Genomic DNA, 26,436 nt, shown 5'->3' on the forward strand with positions numbered 1-26,436 from the left:
ATATATATAATATAGTTTTGCTCTGTTTTATTCTTTCTGTGGGTTTTTTAATTTATTTATTTTTTGGCATATATGAGAGAGTTACAGGAAGTTGCGCAAAAAGTTTGTCCCGAGTCCCTCATTAAAGAGGCGTGAGTTTGAATGTCTTATGATGGCTCAGACTTATTTGCTTTTGATGATGCACACCTTTCCTCATTTTTTATTTTGCAAACATCAACTCTTTGCTCGACGATAATATTTTTTCTGGCTCTGCGTGCGATCATTTTGAAGCAACCACGGTGTGCACACTCCGTCATTAAATCAATATCAGTATAATTACGTTTAATTTTGATATCGAGCAGCATTTTCATGTAATTACACGTTGTGCGCGCTTATTTGATAATCGTCCATTCAGCACTCTAGAAAAAGAGAACGAGATCATCTTGTCCTCGGCGTTCGCAGCTACTTTCGGTCTATTTACGGGGGGCGCCGCGCTGAGGCCATTATAAAAATTATGGCAATCATCCAAAATTGGGCAAATTTCTCTCCAAAACTTAATCACGGCGTCTTTTCAACAAGCTAGCGAGCGCTCGTTTTGAAAAGCGTCGCTCTTCAAACATGATTTTTTTTTCGGTGATCGGCTGTGAATCTTAAACAGAAATTAGCTAGTGCATTAAAATTCATGCGGCGATCTGAACGGTATTTATCGGGCCATGTCTGATCTTAATTTAATTAACCACTCAAAATCTGTCAACAACACTACGTGTTTGGCATGCTGATTAAAATAGAAAAAATTTAGACAATTAAATAACAAAAGTTTACAATAGCATCCTTCGTATCCTGAATCAAGAAAATAATATTATTAGAAAATATTTGGACACCATCAGGTTGATTTATTCATTTCCCTTCAAGTGACTCATAATCACTAATATAAAGTAATCTAAACGACAAAGAGAGGCTATAATTATTGCGATTACCTCATGCTATTGGCATTATTAGGAGAGTGGAGCAAAAACTTCTCGCAGGTGGTCGGTCTCTCCTTTTCAGGCTGCGAAGCTGCAGCAGCGAGTGAAAAGACTTCTTGAAATTAAAACAGCCGCGCATCTTACCATATTCATGCTCTGTTGGTGAGCGTTCGCTTGGAGAAATTTCTTTAATTTCAATGGATAATTCATTAAGCTAGGCATTTAGAGGTCAATCTAAGGCTAGATAATTATTTTATTGGAATAATGATTTAATTAAAATTTAAATGTGCATGTGAATAAAAGAATTCGTTTGATTGTCAGTTGTGAGTCACACATAAAAATACCTGTCGCTTTGGAGGCACTACCATAGGTAAAAATTCCACACAAGGTATGAGAGTATAAATTTTAAAAAGAATTTTTTTTTTAATTTCTTCAGAATTTCTTGAAATTAATTCGAACCTTGTTCGAACAGTTGAAAAAAAAATATGATTTCTTTGCAATTATATATTTCCATATTTTTTCTTGACCAAAAAAAAAAGAAAACAAGAAAATAAAAATAGTAAACATTAAATTTCATACAAAATATTTTATAAAAAAAGTCTTATAATTATTATGAATGACTATAAATATATAAGATTTTTTAAATCTTTAATATTAATGCCTTCTAAATATAATTTTTTTTTTAATGAAACACAAAGTTTCATGCAAAATTCAAATAATGTTAAATCAAATTTTAATAAAAAATAATTTCTATAAAGAAAAGGGAAAAACACAAAATGCAATGTCATACCACAGTGTTGCACAGTTAGGTTGGCATCACTTGTTGCGTTGGCTGCCCTGGTGTGCCACAGGTGTTTGTTTTCCTCAAGTTCGGCGATGATGGCGGCTCCCGAGGAGCTGTCCATGGACTCAATCCGAGCCTTCATGCTGTCCAGGGGCGGCACGGTGACCAACCATGAGCTCGTACGGCACTTCAGGTACTTCTTATCCAACGAGGAAACGAAAGGTAACAAGAGACCCCGCGTCTCTCTTTCTTTTTCGCTCTCAAAGCGGCCACGAAGGCTTTGTTTACACTCGTCCGCCCACTTGTTTGACGCCGTGTTTCCTCCTCTAAAACTTCAAATTTGAGCCCAAAAGGGCTCTCGGGGCCCTTATTATCATACCAATTTATCTCTGTGGCTGTTTTGAATTTTTTTATTGAAAATTTCACTTCTCGGCTGACAGCTGTTGCAATTCGCAACTCGGACAAAGGGTTTTTAGAGCAGAACGACAATTGGAATGCACGTTGCTTGCTACACCAGAAATTTATTTTTGTGTTTAAGGAGGTCGAATAATTTTAAAGGAGGTTTTCATTAATTTTTCTTTACGAAATGATGTTCATCGGCATTAAAAATTCCAGAGGCTTATTTATCAGACCAAAATTTTACGTGTATTTTCTATGAATCATGTTACTATTTATAGGGGTAGGGTGGTTCCTATTACGGAAAATAAAAACTTGGCTTCTATTCAATTCGTTGAATGTCTAAGACCCTAACGTTGTAATCCTCCTGCTGTGTCAGTCTCTGAGAAATAAGAAACAGATTTGGCATCATGGGAAATTTACTCGTAATTTTAGGTATTTAATTATTTTCTAGAATTTGGTGCAAAATTCATTTTTATTTCAATATCTTTATTTTAAAATTCAAATTATAAAGAAACAATTAAATTTGGGCCAGAGTCTGATACATTATAAATATTGAAATTGATTGAAATACAACCAATTTTCATCAACAAAATATTTATCAGATATTTATTAATAATCAATAAATAATTGAAATTATTCTTAACTATTAAATATCCTTCTTAGACGTAAACTCCTTTAATTGCGTTTTGAATTTTTATGTTTCAGTTCAAGCAAAAATGTACTTCAAGGAATACGTAAATACGCTGGCTCACATAAGCAAGAATGAACACGGCGAAAAGTACCTGACCCTGAAGCCCCGCTACCAGGTCTCGGCAGGCCCTTATTTAGGTCCTGCGTGTCCCGCCTCACCAAGTCCGTCGTACAGCGGTTCCCTCTTGTCTGTTTCGGGGATGTCAGTCGAAAACCTGATAGCCGCCGACTCCCCTGGCCGAGTGCCGCCCCCATACCGGCCTCCACCGCCCCCTGTGGTCTCTCCGCAGAGATTCGGTGGTCCGGCGCCACCACCCTATGTAGGCCCTCCACCTGCCCTCCGCTTGGTTGAAGGTCAGGAGGTGATGGGCATGGACCCGCCGCCTCCAGTGCCCCCACGGAGGCGCAGCTCAGACAGGAGCCTTGGCAGCAAGGAGAACTTGCTGGTAGGGATGGATGTCCCTGCCGAGCCTGTGTTCGGGCCCAAAACTGAAGGACAAGAACATTTGCACAAAAGGGTGAGTCAGTTATTATTGATGTTGCATATTTTTCTACTAGAATCACTGCAAAAAAAAGAAGTAGTGAAGTTGAAAATAATTTTAAAAATTAATTTAATAAAATAATAAATCATAATTTTGTTTAAATTTTTCTCTGAAAAAGAAATTAAAAAAAATTGTTTTTGTCATAATTTGTTGCTACCATTTGTTTAAAGCACCAATTTTTTGTTTGATAATTTGTCCGTTTTTTCTTGACATATTGCGGTCTCCTTATTTAGATCGAATTCTTGGGAATTTTCAAGATCTCTGTAATAATTTGCTCAGCTATCATTTACGCATTAAACTTGATTTGCATTGAAAAAGAAAATTTCTAAATCATCGTTTATTCTACTCTCGTCATGAAAAAAAAAATGAAATGGGAAAATAATAATGCATAATTTAATTGCTGCGTACAATATTGATAATGTTGCACAATCATCATCATCATAGGCCATAGATATGAATAATTTTCATTTAACCTCTGACAATTTTTAAATCTAAATTAAAATTATTTCTATAGTAAGTAAAATTGCCTATACAATTCTTCCTTATTGTCCCAAATTAAGACTTTTAGAGCACAGACTTAAGTCATACACTTCTTAATCTCTTTTCTCCCCTTGTGACGACGACACTTGAAGTGATTCCCGAGTCAATATTTTTCATTTGGCTCGCTTATTTTGATCCAGTCGGGCAGAGAGCGGCCGAAAACACACGCAGCAGTTTTTCGTTTCTGTTTCGAGAGTGAGTAGCGATAAATTAGTTTCGTTTCATTAACGGCCGTTTTTTCCCTGTATCTCTCTGCCGCGGCTGGTAAAAAGAATGATAAATTTTCCGCCGCCCGATGCGGTGGTCATCGTCGCCACCCCCTTCCCACTTTTAATTCGCACAAATTTTTCATCTCATGTCATGTACCGGCGCCGCTAAACTTGTCGCACCCCTGCAACATTTATTTTTTTTTTCAAAATTTTTATATTTCAAATACAACTTTTTATTACTGCCGCCGCTCATATCATGTTGGCTGGTAATTTACGGCCTGTGCTTTTTATGACAAGTTTGTTTAAATTTTTTTCAGGAGAGTGCTTCGTCACTGGAAAAAGAACCCGAGGCGAAAATCAGCGTCAAAGAACGCACGCAAAAATTCAACCGCATGGCCTCCGAGGGCGACACGCGACAAGTGCTCCAGCAGTTCAACAAGAAGAAGATCGACAAGGTCAGCTTTTCTTTAATAAAAAAAACGTAGATATATAATATTTTATTATTAAATTAAAATAATATTATTTAATCATTATTTGTTTTTCAACAATTGGAGTAATCCATAAAAATATTATCCAGTGAATTTTTAAATTTAGTTTCATTTTGTCCCCTAAGGTGTTAAATTAAATGAGCGGATTCACAATTTCGCCTGGAATTTTATTTATATGTGTTAGCGTAACAGCTTGGAAGTTGCTGCTGCGGTTCGAGAAACTTTGGAACAAGCCAAAGTTTGCAGCTAAGAAGTTGTGAACGCAAATCACTTGCGAAAAGGGGAGCCAACCGAACTGGTTGTATCTTTAATTAATTCATTCCGGGCGTTTAGCTACGCCCTCCAACTTGCTACGAAACGAAATTGAAATAAGAAATGAGATAGTGGTGAAATTTTATTCGTACATAGTTCGAGATCACTTGAGCTGGTGTGCGTCGGATCGTGTTTTAGGGTGTTCCAGAGTTATTTGCCAAGTCATGAAAGCTTCATCTCTGTTTGTTTTCTCCCGCTGCGAGCACAAATTGCCCCTCTCAAAATAATTCGTTATTATATGCACCGATTGTTATCAGCACTGGCGCCTCCCAAGAAATTAAAAATCACCAGGGAAACTCGCTTGCATATATTAAATTATATTCATGAGCGCGCGGTCACCTTCTTAGGCTGCCATGGATATTAATTAATCAGAAATCGAGATGACACCGAGATTTTAATTTCGAGATACGGAATTAATTTCATGCGGATGGGGAGAAAAAATTAATAAATATCCCGCGTGTGTGTGTGTGTTGCGAGAGAGGCGAAGGCAATTTGTTTTGCGTCTTGTCTCCGGGGGTTTAATGAGCTGTCTGTCTGTTGGTTTTTCTCCGTGTCCAATCAATGACTGTGCGCTATTCGTAAATGACACGCGCGATGATTAGCAAAGTCATCCTCTCTCTTTCTCGCTCACTCCCGAACAAGCTTGTCGATCAACACAACACTCAAAATACAATAAATAATAATAAATACAGCACCGATCTTGGATCAACAAAACTTAATTCATGCTTGATGTCTCTGAAAATATTCAAACACTTTTTTTCTAATATTATCCAGCTTCAAGTATTTTAATAAAATTATTTTATTTTATTTAATTATTTTTTTGAAGTTTTTTCTGGTCTATTAATGATACTTTTTTCCGCGTAGTTGAATTTTCCGACGCAATTAGATTTGCACATTTCCCCCCTGCCTAATCGTATCATTGTTGAAAGAAAAATTAATCGTAGTTTTTACCCTTGTCATAGTTGATCGGTGCGCATTGTCTCTGGAGCTCAATCGCGACCATCTTCCATCTTCTTGCTTGAGCTCCATTGTTTGTCAAAGCAAATATCATCCAACAAATGGAAATCAATCGCTGGCAGCCGCGGGGGCTCGGTCATGCCGTAAATAAAGCACCACTTCACAATAATTAGATCGCCCATTGTTTCCACTCTGCGGAATTTTCCTCAGGCTAACACTCGCCGCTTGTGCTCATTCTAATCTGAAACTGCTATCCCAAGCATAGATACAGGCATTTCCATCACGGTAATGACTCGATATTATTCACCACCTGCGTATTTGACTTAAGTAAAATGGGCCTCTCAATTACAGTCAAAATTACTTAATTTTGTAATAATCATAATATTACTCTGCATAAACGCGTTTGTTTTATTTTTACGCTTCTTTAGTATTTTTATAATATACTTAAAATAAAATATATAAATTCATTTTAAATTTTCCTTTTTTTAATATTTTTATTTAATAAATGCCTATTTTGTTTAAAAAAAATTAATTGAGGAAAAGGCCTGTCTCTAATTTCACCAAGCAAAAATTTCCTCCATTTTTTTCTCTCTGCGCTTCATTCACGAAAAAATAGAAAATCTAATTTTTAAATTTTGATTTCAGGGTGCTGACGAGGAGGAGGCGCGGCCGGTGAGTTTGACGCTTGCGAAAATGGAGCGTTGTGTTTAAGTTGAAATTTTTGTTCAGTTGGACCAGAAGGACCGCGAGTGGCTGGCCAAGGCGTCGCAGGTGGACTACCAGGCGCTGGCCAAGTTGGCCGCCGAGAAGCCCAAGCTCGTCCTGCTCACGGTGAGTACAAAAACCGCGAGTGCTTTGGCTCGGAAAATTTGAACAAAACCAGCGGACGAATAATGCCGCTGGTAACGTGTATTCAGCCTTGTTGGCCGCTGTTTATTTGCATGTTAGATATTGTTTCATAATCCGACAACACGCGCCAGCCGCGCGTTGCCATTATTCAGCAACAAAGAGCCACCGCGTTTTCGCTTACAAAAGGGAGAAAAAGGCCTGGCGCTCGCGTTGTTTCTGCTTTTGAGAGCCTCTCTTTCTCTCGCGGCAGCAACAAAACGCGCCCGCTTCAACCCCGGCCGCAGCGATATACCAGCCATAATGGGCCCACTTAACATGCTGACATTATTTAAAACGTAACAACCCCAAAAATCGTATAAGTCAGCCGCATTTTGAGCACCCGACTGCGGCTCATTATTATAATCAAGTGGTTCGCGAGGGTCGCGTGCGTTGCGCCGAATAATGGAATGGGCCACTCGAGTTCTTTCACTCTGGCCGTCCGTTCTATGCTTATCAGGGCCCGCCTTTGTTTTGCAACAGATTGCTCAACGGAAATTGCACTTTCAAATTTAATTTTCTCACGGCTTACGGTGTGTTATTTCAAAATAACAATAAATATCAATGTGGTTCTGCACTGTCATCTAGTCTGAACTTTCAACCTCCAAAAAATTGCTACCGCTCATTCAAACCGCGGATCAAAATGCATAAATTGCATTTAAAGGGCTTTGAATAATAAATTGTAGCTCTGGCATTTATTAATTTGCAACATTTATAAAAATATTTGCTGCACTTATTATTTCCTTTTGAAGTTTTTTTAAAAAATAATTCATTTATTTAATTAATATATATTTATTTAATTAATATATATTTATTTATACTAATAAATAAAAATTATATAATTAAAGACAATTTAAGACGAGGCTCATCTCAGCACCTCTTTTCAGATGCAGGCATTCTAGCAACTGAGCAACCAGATTTGCCTTCATTAAATTTTATATTTTTCTCCCAATTTTATATTTTGATCTAATTCATGAAAAATCAAATTAATGCAATTCCAATTTAACTTTTGGATATGAAAGGTAGAGTAGAGTTGATTGTTTATTTAGATTTGCTAAAATATGCTCATGAGAAAACGCTTATCCGGAATATTTAAAATAAACAATGAAATGTAAAAAAATTGTTAAATTGTATTTTAGAAACAATAATAATTGGAGTTTCATATTGAATTATTGCTGTAAGCGTATATGAAGTTGAATTTTAACATAAAACGGTATGGTCGAGCAATTGTCGACTGGCGTCAACCTCGAGGGATCGGCGCTGCAAAGTTGGCTGCGTGTGAGCGCCTCTAATTGAATATGTGCATTTCAGAGCAGGCACCTATATCTATTCTATATGTACGCACGTATGTATAATGTGTATGTACCCACACACGAGACCAACCCACTTGCATTATATATATATGTAGATACGGCAGCACTCAATTTTCGGCGCGGCCACCCGGCAGCGCACTAGTGCGAGCGCCGAGCGAGAGAGGATTTAGCTGTTGTAGAATTATAACTAGAGGGATGATAGTTCGGTCGGACGGTCGGTCGGTTTAATTAATCCATGCTCTCTATTGCCGCTGCGCCTCCCATCCGTGTACCAAACTGCTCTCCACTGTCGAGTGCATGCATATTCAACACCCCAAAGGCTCCGTCTGACACACACGCGCGCACGCCGAGAGGGTGCAGATTACAGCGCAGCACTAATCCTCACAAAGCTGCACATTCCGAATCCATAATGTGCTTTTGTTTACCACCCATAGCGCATCATTCCCGCCCAAAAACCCTGTACCTCCGCGCCCATAACTCTAAATAATTTATTGGTTTATAAAAAAATATATTTTATTAAGTTTTTCCTTTCGTATATTGTTGTTTTGGATTTCATACAGCTCAAATTTTCTGTAAATCCCGTTGAGAGTGTTAGTATAATATTATTGATATATCGGTTCCTTGCGTTTATAAATATATTAAATGAGCATCTAAAAATAATTTAATGACGTTTTTAAAGCAAATATTAAATAATATAGCCCATTTTTATCTTGGTGCTGGATTTTAGCGTGAAAATGTTCACCAGCAAACACCTTTTAACTTGACAGATAGACAAATTTCACAGCTGCTCGCCCATATTCTCCCATCTTTATTTCTGTTTTGACTCCATCGGCAATGAATTAAAAAGTCTCGCAGCAGCGAGGTGCTTTGATCAACCTAATCAACGGCGATATCGCGCAAGTACACAAACTCTCTCTAGCAATAATTTATGGCCTCAGATGTTCATTTTACGCGGCAAGAGAAAAATTCCGAGCCGTAAAATATATAAACTGTTGGATCCGCTCCAACTCCATTCACCAGCCGAAAGTAGCCGCGGAGAAGTAAAAAATGGGCAGGAAAAATCGCTCAGCGCGTGATGCGTGATGGGAAGTGAGGCCCTAATTTGTCTCCGTATAACCCCGCGAGAGACTCCTTTAACCCGGGTCTTGTCGGGTCGTGACTCCACAAAGAATTATTCAAACGCCGATATCAAAAGTTGTTTTCTCGTAGGATGAAAATAATAAAAAAATGCATGAGGTTCTTTCGTGTTTTGTGCCGTTAAAAAGCTCGACGGCTCATTTTCGAGAGTGAGAGAGTAAATTGGGAACATGTGCTGCGACAAGGGCGTCTTGTAAACTAAATCAAGAGTGTGTGATATAAAATTAGACGTGCCACTGCGTCGCGCTGGTATTAATTTGGCGTGCGCCTAACAAGTCCTCTTACAAATGTCGACAAATTTCTTCTGCCAAACGAGGCCTCAACTTCGAAATGCTAATTGACCGAATTGGCGAGTTTTACAATTTTTGTGTGTGTATTTTTATTTAATTCGCGCCGCATGTCATACAAATCGAACAAATGGCGCCGGAATGCAACAATAGAAGAGTGATTTGGTCCCGAATCGATCGGAATGTGGCGGAAAAAAGCAGCGAAATTTCCGCGCTCTCAGGTATATTGTGGACCGCTTAATTGGTCTCGGAGCTTTTTTCGCGTGGCGCCAGCAACGAGTGCATTCCCGACATTCCCCTGCTGTTATTACACGACCGCCGAACAACCCTTTCGTCGCAGCACCAGACTGTCGTGGTCATCGGAAGAGCTGTAGGGTCTGTCGTCGAGTGACACAAACAACAGCAGAGCAGGTGATCCCACCGAACACGCGTAATTCCCAATTGATGGATTTCGTGCTCGCGAGCAATTAAAAGTGTTTTTAATGCGCGCAACACGATCAGGAAGTGCATTAGTAGTGCAAAAAATGAACAAATGTGAATGCAATTGAACGGAAACTGAAAAAAAATGTAATCAACAAAAACACAAAAGACAACGCTCTCTCGGTGAACAAATTAAATTTTAACGTGTTTGCAAAAAAAATTGCAAAACACTTTTATTAAGCGAAATTGAATCCAGCAAGTTGAACACCTGCAACCTGAAACTTTTTGCGCGCAGCTCCCGGGCAGAGATGAAATATGACCCCTGACTCGTTTAATAAGCCAATAAATAAACTTAAATTGTCGGCCCGCCGGTGATGCACCGTTAATGAATAAACCTTTCTCGCATCTCTCTCGTGCTCGTTATTTCCAATAACCCTTTCTCAATAGATCGGCCGATTGGGAACGGCTTCACTGTAAACGTCATTAGCATGCGACTTGGAGGGAAAGCAATTTATTGGCCGTGTGGTAATTAGTTTTTCCAAAATAAACACAAGTCATCGAGCGTTACGTCTCTTTGCTGCCGCGCGCGCTCCACGATTTATTTCTTTTAATAATATTTTCGGTCGCGCAATAATTCAAAATGCTTGAGCTCGTAAAATATATAACGTCTCTCGCGACGGCAGCGCAGCTTTTTAATATCCCTGGCCGGGTATTTTCGGTTCGAGCGCCTCGCTTTCGCCGGCGCAATGAATCACCCCGTTTCGCCAAAATCCAGTAGAAATTCAGATTTTGCAAAAATTTTCTCATCTCCGACAAGAAAAAGACGAATCGGAAAAGAGAGAAAGAAGAAGAGACACGGAGACCACCCAAGGCTGATACACATTTGAATTGTGACATGAGCGACGAAACATAATTGGGGCTGGAGTCGCGTCATTAGTGACATCCAAACAAACGTGCCCGCGACCGACTTGGCCTCATCTATCATCACAAGCGAGTGATCCACGATATATATTCCACGTCCGCCGAGATATTAAACTAGCGCCTAGTCAGTCAGTCACAACAAATAAATTATCGTCCTAGCTGTCTGGAAAAAATTTGGTCCAATATTCTGATGCGAAAATAAATTTTATATTTCTTTTGAATGAACCTGCTGGGTGAATAATTTTGGAATTAGAAGGGAGAGGTGTTATGGTGCCGGAGAGAAAATTTATGGGCCTGTTGGAGGCAGGAAATGCGCGGCCATTCAAATATCGGGGGGCGAAAAGGTGTGGGTGCCGCGCAGACTGACTTCGGCCGCGGGAATCGAAAAACGCGATGGGACCAAATGATATCGCGTCCAATAAACGGCCGGCCCATTCATAAAAAGGCAGACCGTCGTAAAGATGTTGGTGCTGAAAAAGCAAACAAGCGATCGCGCGCGAAATTAAAAAAAAAAGACAAGCTCTTCCCGGTCGCTATAGGGGATGATGTAAAACAACGGTGCCTGCTGGAAACGATGATTGGCGCCTCGACCTGCCTATTCTCGTATTTGAACGAGAGATGCTATCGCACGGACACCTCTTGTTAAAACTGTCCACCTTATCGAGATCTCTCCGGCCAACCCACCTAGCCGCACAAATTATTTACGAGAGAGGAGAAATAAAAAGGCCAAGTGTGTTGAATCAGATTTGTAATGATTTCAAAATCTCCAATTTCATTTTTTTTTCGTTTGAAAAATGTTTTGAAGAGTTCACCTTTTACTGATTTAAGAAATTCTTGGAAATTCACAAAAATTTTTCTTTTTAATCACAATTTATGCCTGTTGTTCGAATTTGTATTGATATTAATAATTTTAAAATTTTAAATAATTGAAATTTTTGTCATATTACATACACATTTATTAAATAATTAATTTATCTCATCTTTGCATGCTATATTTATATAATAACATATTTTATCTTTTTTTATAAGTTTCAATTTGAAAATTTTATACACATAAATATATTAAAATATAATATTATTTGTAGGATGTAAGTGGATGTAAGGTCTCCTCAATGCAATAGAATGTTCCAGCAAATCTGTCACTAACTTCAAATATTATGCTTTTTAACTTATTGAATAATAATCGGCTTAGAATACTGAATTAATTAATTATAATTTTACTGGGAGCTACTCAGCTGAAAAAAATTGTCTCATCTCCATATTTGCACTTCAGTAACTTTTAACTTAGGCGTGTTTGAGGGGTAGGTTTAGTGCTGTGTCCGAGATTTGAATCAGTGCGTCGGGGTGGCGGCAAGGACGGACCAGCTCGTGACGTTTGGTTCACTTTACGATCAAGATCCGAATCTGGACCTTCTGGAGAAACAAAAGCAAAAAAGCTGCGGGGGATTTGTTTATTTTTATATTTCGGAGGAGCTGCTTAGGAAATGATTAATATTTTGGCATCTCGACCGCGCGCGTTAATAACGCTCTCTGGCGCGGTAGCTTGGGCTGCTCATTAAGGGGCTGTCACGGAATATTCTTTATATCGAGCCTGCGATGATTAAGAGGCGGCTCATTACAAGCAGCCACCAACCGACCGAGCAAACACATTTTTCAGCCGCACGCATTTTTCGTGTTCTACAAGCGGCTACTGCTTATTCTGCTCCTCAGCCGGGTGCTTGTTAGCGAGAAAAATTGTTATTTATAATAATTAGAAAAATCTACAACGACCACTTGTTAACATGCGCCGCTAATTATTTGTTTAAATCGGTCGTAAAATTAAGTTAATTCATTACCTGCGCGCCTCGAAAATATTCAAAGTAAATTTATACGGAATCGACTTGGGTGCGGACATTTAATTTCGAAAGAAGGCAGAAAGATAATCGCTACCTAATTTATGTTCCTCCTGCGGAGCAAAACATTTTAAAAGCAATTTGATTCAGCCAAAGCTGCTGGACTTTTTATTATTTTCGAGTGGGAAAATAAAATCAGACAATGGTTATAACGTGGAAGATAGTAAATATAAATTGGCCGTAAAAGTGTCGCTCTGCTTTTCTAAAAGACCAACCAATCATTATACATTTCGGAGCGCGAGATTCAAATCAGCGGACAGCGCAGCCTCTTTACATTTCGACGCCTCTCTTATTTTGTTTTTTGAGAAAATCCCATTCAGAGCAGACGAAATTCGGTGGCATGAATCAAATCCGGCAGCGCGGGCGATAAATTTCGATTTTAATTATCAGTTGAACCCCGCGGCGTTTCTAAACAAATACACTCTCGCGGCTACTGTTAGCTTGTTGGTCCTATTACGCGCGAGGCTCGCTTTCATTATATTACATTGTAATCACCGCACTACATCTCGTCGACCGCGTTATATAATGAACCGCCGCAGATAGCGATCGACAGCAGAAAGGATTGTGTGTTGGCGACCAAGAAAAATTATTGCCACTTTTATTGCTCGAAATTAGTAATCAGCCGCGACTAGAATCAGCCAATTATCTGAATTAAATATCCTTATTGCGATTCATTCAAGAATTTCGTCTCACATAAATCAAACGTCCTTATAACTATTTTATTTTAAATGTTTTACGAGCGTCCAGTTTTTAACAGCGTTTCTCTCTCTAGGGTGCTGCTAGATTTGTTTTCAGCTCCCGTCTCTTCTTGCGTCGCCAAAGCTTGTCAGGGGTCGGGTTTCAGGCGACAAAACACCTCAAGCCTGGCGCCGTGCAGCAGCCGGCTCCAGACGCACCCACAGGATATTGCATTTGGTAAAAGAGCCCAATTAACCAGCCAGAACGGAGGCTTTCAAAATTCTGAAACATCAAATTTGAAGTATATATATTTTAGGCGTGTTCGATTTAGACATACGGAAAAAAATAATAAAAATGGTTGTGCATAAAAATCTAATTAATGTGGCCTCGCGAGTACGGAACGGTGTTATTGCATTTTTATTGCTTGGCCAAAACACGGGTCGGTTGTGTTTGTGTGTTGGATTTACACAGACGAGCTGATGATGATGACGAAAAGCAGGGCTGTTTTATGCGATGGCGAAAAAATAGCGCGTGTTCGTTTTTCCATTAGCATCAGGCAGCAAAGCTCATTAACGACGACAAAAATTCGATTCGCTTTGTGTGTCCTTTGTTGTGCACGCCACCCTCCATGATAGCACAAAATTGCAGAGTCTTTTATTATTAAAATCTTTTTAAAGAGACACTCCCTTTAAATTTCATGATATTTATCGTCTTTAAATTAAAATTAAGCAGCAATTTATTGTTTATTGAAGTTAAATAATTTAATACAAGTGAATACGCTGCTGATAAGAATTTTGAACTTTTTATCACATTGTGTGCATCTTGCTGTATAATAAAGTCTTACTAATTGCTGATTTGTCTCTCCAGCCGGGACTGTGCGCACTTTTAATGACACGACCGGGACATTAATAAGCAAAGAGCACTTTGTAATGTGCGCCGGCATTCAAGTCACTCGCAACTTGTTTTGTTTATTGCGGCGTCCGATCAAAGGTCACTTGCTCGATCGGTCGTCTTCGAAGTCGTCAAATAAATTTCAAAACGAACATCAAGTGCGAAGAGGACGACAATTAAATCATTGTCGGCCAACGGAATGCGATTGGAAAAGAAGATGAAAATAAAAATATTGCCGTCCTTTGCATGCGCAAGAGCGGCGAATTTCTTGGCACCTCCTCGGGGTCAACAGAATCGGATTTACAACAACACCACGCTCTTGATCTAATTCTTCATTAATTAGCGCTCGCAAGCGAGTTTATTTATTTGCTTTACGGGTGGTTTGTTCGGCTGTGCCCTCTAATTGGGACGTGAGGGATGAGATTAGTCACTCTTAATTTGAGACAAAGCACCATTGTGTTCGGGAAACGACCGCGGGAATTTCTGTCTCTCCGCAACTTAAGAAGTATATTTTTCAACTTAAAAATTATAACAAAGAATTTTGAAAACTACTTTTTTCAAAAGTCTTTTATTTTATATGAGATCCGAGTTAAATCACAAAATTGTCGTGAGAAGTGAGGAGATTTATTTTTCTCTGCGGTTAATTACCGCGATGATAAATCGCCGCAGTTGCACCCTCGCAAGAGAGCAGCTCATCCGAGTGCCAAAGACAATTATTATTTTTTGACGTCGCCGAATCCCAATTACGCGCTCCTCTGCGAGATTATGACATGTGTAAGAGCTTGTTATAAGTGCGAGTTGGCGCCGAACGTTCGGCGCCTGCTCGCCGCCAATTAGTTGCCAAAAGCGTGATTTATTAGGGTCGCTCGCTTCCTCTTCGAACGTCCCCTGCCAGGCGACGTTTGAGACGAAAAAACGTCTCGTATTTTCATTTCTGGTGCGTCTCCTCAGCACCTGGCTCCTTTTCCTCCTATAGAGCGAGTGTATATATCTTCCGTTTTATTGATTTGGTTATATACTTGGCGGCGCCCCGCAGACTCGCTCTGGCAAAATTATGTATGGGCTGTTTTCCCGTTTCTGAATTTGTTTGACAAAACGTGTGGGAGGCGACGCGATAAATATTCTGCTCTCGGAGAGAAAATTATTCATCGCGCGCGGGGTGAACGAGAGAAACTGGATTTTGAAAGAGCTAGAGCGGGGGAGGAGGGCATTATAAATAAGTCGGCCGGGTTAAATTTATGCGATCCGGTCGTGCGGTTGAAAAGTTAATGTATCTGTTTGTTTTGGGACAAGAGTAATGAGCACGCATGGCACTCTATTTTTCAGTTGCACACCTGTTCCCGCCGCTCTCGTCCGCCGCCAGTCACTCACTCAAAATACCTTGCTCGCTCCCCTTAGATTTCTTTCTTTATTTATTTGACAGCGCGACAAAGGAGCCGAATTTGTTTTCGAATTAAACGCAATTTGTTTCGCGTTTTGCCGCGCAGGAATTTCTCTTTCTCATTAGCCCGTGATTCTCTGGTGCCCTTTTTAATTCCTCTCTCGGAACAAAAGTTTTCGTCTGCCTGCTACATTATATGCAAATGAGAGTCGGAGAGTGGAAGGCAAAAAAAGATCTAATCGCATGGTGGATCTTTGGCTCGAAATGCTATCGAGCGTGTACGAGGTGTCGTGATGGACGCAGCCGAGGCATTTCGGTGACGCTGAGTAGTGACCCGGGCTACAGAAGACAACTTGCATTCAGTTCCTTCAAACGGGTTACTTCTTCAGACCCTGTAATTTGATAAAAATGCAATAAAAATTTTATCCACAGTTAAATAAATTTTTAAACTTTCAAAATTTAAATATATATTTCTTTTTGTAATTTAATAGATATGAACAGTTTTAGAAGCAGTCGGTAGCATCAAAGTTTTTTTTTTTTTATTATCTTCTTAAAAGAGGGATTTTTGTCCCTTTCATCCTTTTTTTATTCAATGTGTGTCTCGTCGGTGCGCATTAATTGCCAGTGATTTATATTTTGTTTTGTCTTTCTCCCAAACTCTGACTTATAAATTAAAAGACTCTCCCTTCTGTGTCTCGTTTCTCCAAACGGAGTTTAGAGGTGTGGACCAAACCTTAATGATTCTTCCATGCGGCGACCAGGAGGGAGTGCCGCCGTTAATGAAATGAACGGCAAAAAATAAACGGATTTAATATCCATCGCCGTTGCAAATATATCCGAACGGGACGGATGCAAATTTCCTTCAGCCCAGGCGTGTATGTGTACATATAGTTTTAATACGGTGCATGATTTGCAAAAATCGGCACGACTCTTTGCTGACAATATGAGATTTGTATCTTGGTGCTGACGAACGTGGATAAATTCACATTAGCAAACACCCACCTCAGCTAAATGAAAAAAATCAAACTATACCTCGAGCAAGGACCGCCCAAGTCGAGTGATAGTTCATTCATTCAAAATATGAGAGAGGGAATTATTGCAGGGGACCAAAATAAAATATTTTCTTTAGGACAAAAAATTCTGCTGCTTGAAATTTAAATCGTCGCGCTTGTTTGAAAAGAGGCATTAGCCGAGCGTGCATGTGAAACATGGACTGGTGTTGAGAGCGGATCTCAGCGAGTGCGATGAATTTATTACGACGACATTTGGTCGCGTTTTGCATCATTAAGTCGGGCAAAAAGCTAAATCTGCCCGCGTCGAGTGACAAAACGGCAGCATGAGGGAGTCGGGTTGCCCGCACTAAACGGCGTTTGTTTCTCTCTCTCGGTTTTCGACTGCTGCCAAGAGAAAAATATTCGATCCAGATGAGCTGAAGTATTTACGAGCTGATAAGAAATAGTGAGGCCGTAACTCTCGCGGCAAAAAGGAGCCTCTTAACGGGGGCGGAGTGCAATAATTAATCTGAAAAGAGAAAGAGAAGAGAGCAACGGCTGCTGCTCGCTGCGAATGCATTAAAATAATTATCCAGTTCATTAATATTCATCTCTCGTGCTGGTACATTTTTATGATTGTGAAAATTTGAATTCAATTTCTTTGTGCCGCTGCTGGAAACACGACGAAGCGCAATAAACCGGCCGCTCAGAAGTTTTTTTTCTATATCTCCGCACTGCCGGTTGCAATAAAAAAGACGAGCGATGAATATTTACTCTGCTGCTCCGGCTATTAGCAAATAAAGACCGGAAACGATGGGCCTTTTAATTAAATGCATCAGCTGTAATTAATTTCGTATTAAATTACCACGCGGGACATAGTTTTTCGTCATTTATTACTTGTTGCACACTTTTAAACACACACGCAGATCGGATCAAGTGAAATAATATGCAAATTACTCAGCTACTCACGGTTGAAAAAATATCATCTGCATTCCAAAGCAGTTTGAATAAAACAAGCATTATTTTTTAATATCAGCGATCCGATATAAGATAATTTAATATTAAATTTTTTTCTGAATTATGTCATCAATTAAACAATGAAATTCAACTTTTATTTATGTGTGACTTTGATTAACACTAACGAGAACAAGACACGTGTTGGGCAGAGCATTAAATTTGTCATTACGCGTTGAGCAAATTGCCCGGCATTCATCCCAGATTAATTATTTCGCATTAGATAGCACACTGGAGACGGTATCACTTGCAAAGTTGTGTTTCTTACCAAGCATGCATATATACGTACGTGCACAAAGTTTATGGCCTAGGCGGTTAATAAACAGCATTTTTAATCGTCCCGTGTTCTCGGCCGTGTTGGTGCACGTGTTTTAATTCAGCGTTATAATTCCATTCGGCTTGTCAAGAGCTGGAAATTAAGTTATCACCGGCGGGAATCGCGTCTCGTGTCGTCCACTACCTCGGAGCAATTAATTTTTTCCCCGCAGACAAAATTAATGGCGAGCACGTTTATGGAAACGCCGCATCATAAATTTCCATTTTTCTCCGCGACGAGATGCACTTGCACCGAGACCCATCCGTCTTTCTCTCCGTCGCAGAGAAAAATTTCAAACGTGCGCTATTTTCCAGCTGGCTGCGTACGCGAGAGAGAATGAATTTGTTCCGGCGAAGATGACTTTCGCTTTCGTGTCAATCGCATCTCTCGATCGTGAAAAAGGAAAAAAAAAACATTAATTGGTGCGCGGCACGGAAGATTCGTCACCAAATCAATCGTGGAACAAAGAGAGTTCAGTGGTTTGGGAGTCTTTAAATATTGGACGACGGGGCATAGCAAGTCGCATTCTAGCCGAGATGTTGCTGTTGCGAGGAGTGGTCCAGCTGCTGGTTCTGCACATGTGTTTGGCCCTCAACATACTAGCCCCGGAAGAACTGGAGGATATCATGAACGTGCAGATGATGAGCCAGGGTGTCTTTGGCAGAAGGATCAGCGCTCACCACAGTAGGAGTGATGTCCTAGTAGCAGCAGAGTCTGTTCATCCCACGGAGATATTCCAGGTTAATATTGATTTTTGTATAACCTAAGTAGATAAAGTCACTACCATAGAAATTCAGTCACGCTCAATGCTTCCGTGAAAATGAATTTTAAATTAAATGGTTTTTAAAACTACAGGTTGCCGCAGGCATCCCTCACAGTGCCATGGAAACTCAACCTCAAGAGGTTCCAGAAGTTAGAGCAAGTCCGAAGAAAAAGGAGGCCAAAAAGAAGAGTTCTTCGTACAAGAAGCCTCTTTTGAAAAAGCTTGTGGGCCCGGACGCCATTGAGTGCGATGATCAAGCATCCGAGCCAAGCAAAATTGCGCCTCTACATATAATAGTTCCTGATTTGCAAGTGAAGTTGAACATTCCAAAGAACGTAAGTTCAAGTGAAGTGATTAACAAGGTTGAAGATCGGGAAAATGTCATCAGACAGTTGGAAACGAAAGCTTCAAAAGTGGTGAACAGGAGGCCTATTGAAGTAAAGGAGAGTTTCCCCGTAGTGCAGACTGCAGACGAGGAAAGTTTTGAAAAAGATTTTGAGCTTGAGGAAGACTACAGACCTAGGAGCGTCAGTTTCTCAAAGGATGAGCCTGCCATAATAAAAACAGTGCACATACAGAGATCGATGATCAGGCACTCGGTTTTCCCTGAGAACTGAATGCAGACTTCAATGCTATTTTGCTAGTGCTGTTTTAGTCATTTTGTTCACTTTGCATTTTCATCGAAGAAGTCAAACATTGCAAAAAATAATTTTGACGATTAAAACAATTGTACAATTTTTAAATCCAATCTTTTTATATTATACTTTAAAATTTAGTTTCGAGAAATTTGTTCGCACGAGGAGTGAATTTTTAATTTAAAGAAAAGTGCTGCTCGTTTATTTTGTTTATGTCTGAGTAGATGCACGTGAATTTAGCATGCTGAACCAGGCACCAAAATAATTATCAGGACAATGTTGAATTTGAATAATTAGGACTCTTTGGCGTGCAAGGCCAATAAGCAAGTTTCTGTTTGCGTGAATTATTTAGCGAAATGCTCAATTTGGCTCTAATCAGTCACCAGGACCGATGGAATTTTCCATCACCAATCGCTCTTCAAGCTTTAAAAGTATTTGTTTTTATTTTGGGCCCTTGGCGATGGAAATTTGTTCTTTCCCATACTGACCTTTGTCCTAGTCAAGTACTAATTTTGCAAAAGTAATTGCGTTGGCCCGCAGCATGAAGTTTCAATCGACCTTTTCGTCACCTAATTAATTTGAGAATGGGAAACTTGGGCGTTGAAATTAATCAGCGGCGTAATTGAATAGCCGCTGACAGCCTCCCGCTTTTTGCTTTTCAGCGTCATTATCGTCATCATCGTTATTATTATTTATAAATTATTAGCCTGGCCGAGGTGGACCACACGCTCATTAATAACTTTTTCCTGCAAAGCAATAACGAGATGTGGTTAGCGTCGGGCCGAATTTGGAGCGATTCGAGTGAATTAGTGCTGCGTGCATACAAACAAACAACGAGTTTTAACCCTCTCTTAATTAGCGCCATGATAAATATTTCCCAGCCACGCGAAGGGGCGATGATTTCTTTTGCCTCTATATATACTTGGTCTCTCTCTCGTGCGGCGGCAGCGGCTGAATTAAATTACGCTGACGTAAAATACCACTCGACTGCTGCGACTACCCTCGGCAAGTCGAGCAAGAGACAACCCTAAGCTCCCCAATTAGCCTTGCTCGAATAATGAACATGTTTCATGTGGGACAATAGAGAGAGAATAGGAGGCAGCGAGCGACTTTGCATCATTCCTCTCTCTGGCTCGCAGGCATCCTTTTGTTCTCTCTCTCTCTCGAGAAGAACTTTTGCTCCCATGCGCGCGGCACTGCAAGAGCTAGGATGGGGACTTTTCGCCTAATACGCGCGTGCGACATGGCAACGCACTCTCTCTATGCCCTGGGCAAAAAGTTTGCGGCGGATTTAATTTGGATTCACCTCTCATTGCCAGCAGTTCAAGTCGTCTAGTTTCCTTGGTATATCATTTTAATTTTTGTAAAATACATAAACTGCTTAAGTAATCAGTTCTAAAGCTGAGGAGTTAATTTTTACAAAGTAATTGGATTGACAGTAATTAACAGTTAGAAAAGAACGAAAATTTTAAAATTTATATATTATATAAGTATAATTTCAAATCATGATTTTTCTTCATAAATAAATTTTATTATTGAATATATCTTTATTATTAAAAAAAGGATAAATATTCCAATCAAAAAAGGAAAGGGGAGAAAACTAGTGCGAAAGTTATATTTTAAATTTGAATCTGATTTATTAATTTTGTAAGTTCTATAGCTGTATTATTTTCCTTGAAACTTATTTATCATAAATAGCACTCATCAATGAATATAATATTTTTTTTTTTAAATCTGTAGTTAAAGTTATAGTTAAAACACCACTGCTTAAACAAATTTCTTTGAAGTAAGTTCTAAAAACAATATATTTTAAAAATTACACTTGATCTTATAAGGATAATGGAGACTTGTAATAATTATTCAACTACATCCCCGTTTTGACATGAAACAAGACCTAACAGCATAATAATATTTTAAAAATTGAATTTCAGAAAAAAGCTGAAAAGGACTAATTGGCACGGCACGTCATATAGTTGTGTGCAGCACAGAAATGGACTAATTTTTTTCAACGGTCCCCACATCTGGTAATAATTCATGGGTGCGCATTTTAGTCTGCCTCGGGGTGAAAAAACGGAGCCTAGAAAAATGTCGCCGAACTGAAATGGCGTGTGACGCTCGGGTAAACAGCATGAAATAAAATATCGTGTCGCGCGAGTAACCCGGGAGTCGCGCACAAACTCACGAGTGGGAGACATTAATCCGAGCGTCTAAATAAGCATCTCGAGAGTTGATTTGTGGCTCTGAGTTATTGCGCCAAGCTCGCTAAAGGCCATAACTTTTGTTTTTAATTAGTTATTTGACTGCTGCGTTTGCTTCTGCGTTTCCAAATAATAATTTGTTGTTGGATCGCGAGCGCGCCATAAATTTATTGGACTTCCATTCACCCACCTATATCTCGGAGGAAACGAAATTAAAAGGCGGGAGGAGGAGCAGCAGCCCGAGACTTTTTATATTTATCTCTCTTTCCTTTCTCACGATTGAGGCGAACGAGCGAGGAATTCGCTTTGAAGAAAAATCAACTCTACTCTGCGCGCGGTCTTGGTTTTATCGCCAAGCGAAAAGCTGCCTCATTAGCATGGCGATCCGCGAGACTTTTTTATAATTATCGGCCAATCGGAGCAGGGTCGCAATTAGCGGGTGCACCGCGTCTATTCTGATGCAGTCTCTCGCTGTCCAACCTGTCTTTTCGTGTCGTGGACAGACCTCGTAAACATATAAAGTCTGAAATACTCACTGCGAAAAAAAACGAGATAAAAATAAGTGGCAGAGAGCAATCCAAGATTAATATCAGATTTATACAATTTAATGCAAAGTGGAATACTTAAAATAATAACAAAACTGTTAAATTCTATAATTAAGTTATAGAATTATTATAATTTTTCAATAAATATACTTAACGCATTATTGCTTCTTTTGTAAACGTTGAAAAGTCGTCCCAAGAAAAAGCTGCAGTTATTTTCATGACAGATAAATTTGTATTTTTAATTTATAAATCAGAGTTCAATCTTTTTTTTGCGTCTGATGCCTCGCAGTTAGTTCCCTTCAGAGATGCGTCGATTCGCAGTTGCTTGCCGATAAAACTCGAAAGCGAGTGTCGATTTATCATGTTGGCGTTCGCTAATTACGCCGCGCGCGATAATCTCAAGCAGCTCAGCATTTTATCAGGCGTCGCCTGTAATTAACGTGCGACACTTTTCGCCTTTATTTGCGGTTATTTTTCAAGAGACGAGCGAGGAAAATTGGCGAAAGCTGTTCGTCGCCTTTGCAGCTGTGGTGGCAGATTGCTACTTAAGTTAACACCCTTGTTGAGGAGCATCCGTCATATTATTAAGAGAGCAGCACTTGGCCCAGGGCCAGACGCACCACACTGAGCAAACGCCGCTATTGTTTCTCTTCTTTTTATTGTAAAAGAGATCTGCGAATTTTCCTCTAAGCTCCACACAAATAAATTGTGGGTCAAGATAAAATGACGATTTGACCATTTAAGGAAAAAGTATCCAGTTTGATGTCACCGCTCAGGCATTTGGTCGCATATATATATTTTATATTGTCTTGAACGTGGATTCACGCAGCGAGAAGAATCCAATTTTGATTTATATTCAAAGTTTGGTGGAGACAGACAAGAAGAGAGCAAAGTGCGTTCGCGTGTTCGTTGCGCCTGGCATTCCATTGTTCTCCAGTCGCATAGGGGCATAAATCACGTCGTCGGATTCGGTTTTATTAATTACGCCGTACCTGAGAAACTATGTTGTATAAAGCGCCGTGCGTTCGACCCTTTTGGAAAAAGGCAGTAAAATGTTTTTCAAATGTCAATAATTAATTGTTTTCCCATGGTTTATAAAAATATTAAATAATTGTATTAATAAAAAATAGTTACTTCAATTAATTTATTATTTAATTTTTTTGTTACTCAGGATCTGTAAAAAAATTGTTATTTATTTGTGCCTCTAGTTCAGTTTGAAAAAATCTTTTAAATTTTGAGTGTTATTTATTGGCTATATAAGCAGAAAATACTTATCATTCTAGGCAAGTACAAACAAGGAAATAAATCTCCATTTGGAATAAATTTTCTCTCAATCGCAAGCAGGCCTTTTAGTTTTTTCCCCACTTGGAATAAATTGAGCAATTCGTTTCGAATGAGGATAATTGTTCTGAGGATATAAAAAGCATTGCTAATGGCGCCTGATTCATTAATGAAATCCTCAAACGGTCCGAGAGATTCTTATCTTTTTATTATTGAATCGAAAACGTGCAGAAGATATCCGAGCATCTGCGCGTTTGGCTCAATTTATTATGCAAATTTGACGCCGCCAGTTTCGTCCGGCCAAGAGAGAGAAAGAGAGGGCGGTTCGTCCTAAATCGAGAGCCGACGCAATCAATAAAGATTAAAAATCGGCCTATTTCGTTCTCTCTCGCGCGCGCGATTTTTCCTCTCGTTTTTTGCTTATTATTCACGCAGATGTTTGAAAAGTGGCTAGAGCGGCCTGCTTATATAAATTATTCGGCTTTTACTTTTCGCCACGGGGTATAGGGTTTCGTTCGCAGGAATTTCGCTAATTATTCATTGTCCGGTGAGCGCTCGCGCGCGGCGCACACGGGAATTAAAAATATTTTAAAAGCGCTCGGTGATTCCTTTGGCCATATTCGCCGCCGAGACTCGACGATCGTGTCACCGGCTAATTTATTTTTACGACTTGCTGAATAAACAAGGCTGAAATTTATGCACGGCTCTACCTTTAATAACTTTTGCGGCCGAAAGCAGCGAAAATATTCGCGCCGATCCTCTCCTTGTCCGTCTGCGCGCCGTTGATACGCGCGCCATATTATGGCCGTGCAAGCAGCCAACGCGCGGTTACATAATAAATTTTAATTGTTACCGAGATAAGCGCTTTAAATACACGATATAAATTCAATTCCACTTGTAGCTGCTATCAATTACGCCGCTCTCCGACTCAACTCCCCGTCCGATTCGTTCGCCCAAGAGAACGAGAAAAGAAAGAAAACTCTCTCGCTTGCTTGGTACAGACGTACACTTACGTGCTCCTTTTTAACCCACGATGACTCCCTCTTGTGCAAAATCGACCTTTGAGAAAGACAGTCGCAAATCTTTCCTCTCACAATCAATGAGAGAAATTCTATTTATTATGGAATTAAAATCTACAATATTGCATTTTGAAAACTATTAAAAGTTAGTACTCATTGGTACTCAACAGGTTTTATTGCAATTACAATTTTCAAAACGATAAATTTCAGGTGGCATTTTCATTATTTTTTACTTTCATTAAAACTTCAAATTTTTCTGAAATTTCTACTTAAATAAAAAATTCTGGGCCAAAGTCTTAAAATTATTATCAAATTTAGCATGTGGTTCTGTAGCCTATATTTATCATTCGTTTTTTTTATGATGCAACAAATAATAATCCTATGATGAAAATATTAAAAAAAAAAAAAAAAAAAAAAAAAACTTATTATTAACTTTTAATTTTATTAAGTTTTTAACTTCTGATTGCTTAATTTTGCGGCTCAAATTTGTTGTGAATTCATATTTTCAATAGACAGGTAAATTTTTACTGTAACTTGGGATCTTGGGTATTAGAATTAAAAATATTGTGGTAGAAATTCACGATCCAGGGTTGATTCATGGTTATTTGAATTTAAATTTTCTTTTCCTCAATGGGCTTATGAGATGTTTATATTTTAAGGAATAACAATATCTGCGGGCTGCTGCCATAATTTCATGAGCTTTGATAATATCATTTTGAAACGAATAGGTTCAAAACAATCCTTTATTAAAATAATTTTGCGCGTCAAACCATCAATTTTTACGGAAAATATAGCATAGAACAATCAATCATCCCTCAATTGCAGATTTTTACAAATATTTTAATTACTTTAGTTTAAAATTTTTTAATATAATTATGACAAATAAATAAAATTATACGAATTTTTTATACCAAAAATTTAAATATTTGCCAAAAAGCAACCTTCGGTGCATTTTTATAGAACTAATTTTTTTCATCTTTGTCTGTTCCATGTGCTGCTCTCCGTGTGCAGGATCCGTGCGTGGTAAGTGGTGAAATTTATTTGACAGGACCGCGCCTCAATCTCTTCTTCTTCTTCTTCTTCTCTCATTGCTCTAGGAAGATCGACTTTATTTATTTCGCTCGTCGCGCGCGCTCACGAGTTTGATATTCGTATTTCTTTTGCATAGCACGTCGAGTCGAATCGCTCGGCGGCTGTGTCGCGCGCACATTTATTTATATTCACCGGCCGACGGTGTAATAAGAGCGACAGAAACTTCGTATTTTATCGTGGCCTCTCTCTCTTGCTTTTTCTCTCGACGAGAAAGAGTGTAATGCACGCCGCGCATAAAATACGAACAAATCGCCGAGCGCGGCGCACTTTAATAAATTTATTATTGATAAAATGTTGCGCTGAATAAAATGGGCTGCCCGGTGTGCACGGCGGCCCATTTCCATACACACTCACTCACACACACGCGCGGCCCGAGATAAGAATTTTTATTACATAATCATGGCGTGTAATTTACATGAAATGGATATAAATTTCTTCCCTTTTTGTAATAAATTTATTTGGCCGTGTACAAGATTGAATAATGTATGCGCCGGAGAAAGAGAAAAAAATATATATTATTCCCTCTTTTTGCCCACTCGCCCATCGAGACCGAATAATAAATTTGGCTTTAATTTTATTATTAATAGTAAAAAGTACCTCCCGCGCCCACAAATTCTTTTTCTCTCATTTCTTTTATTTAAATCTATGAGAGCGAGTGAGTCTATAAAATTCTTCCCTCATTGCCTCTGTAATATTAAGATGTAAAACACGCTCTTTTATTCAATTCAATATCTCGAGTCGCCCAAAACGCTCAACGTGTGTTTTTCTTCTTTTCCATTTTTCATAAACGTGTCCCTGCGCCATCTGCTTGGTTGCTGCTGTGAACATCGATTATTGTTCTTCATGGGTGCTGCCACACATTGTGCTCCTAATAACAGAACGTGAGTATTAAAATCAATTTAAATTAAAAG

General features: G+C 39.2%; 1 protein-coding gene across 1 annotated transcript; it reads left to right on the forward strand.

Moving 5' to 3' along the window:
- The first annotated feature begins 1,785 nt into the window (after positions 1 to 1,785).
- On the forward strand, positions 1,786 to 26,019 carry LOC132199716 (reticulon-4-like). Its single transcript, XM_059624653.1, has 6 exons — positions 1,786 to 1,950; positions 2,833 to 3,335; positions 4,426 to 4,563; positions 6,511 to 6,537; positions 6,595 to 6,696; positions 25,445 to 26,019. Exons 1-6 carry the CDS (start codon positions 1,821 to 1,823, stop codon positions 25,577 to 25,579), a joined length of 1,035 nt encoding a protein of 344 aa, XP_059480636.1. The 5' UTR covers positions 1,786 to 1,820; the 3' UTR covers positions 25,580 to 26,019.
- Positions 26,020 to 26,436: the final 417 nt, after the last annotated feature.

This window comes from Neocloeon triangulifer, unplaced genomic scaffold (assembly GCF_031216515.1).
Source record: "Neocloeon triangulifer isolate White Clay Creek 2 clone unplaced genomic scaffold, ASM3121651v1 ptg000014l, whole genome shotgun sequence".
NCBI classification, from domain to species: Eukaryota; Metazoa; Arthropoda; class Insecta; order Ephemeroptera; family Baetidae; genus Neocloeon; species Neocloeon triangulifer.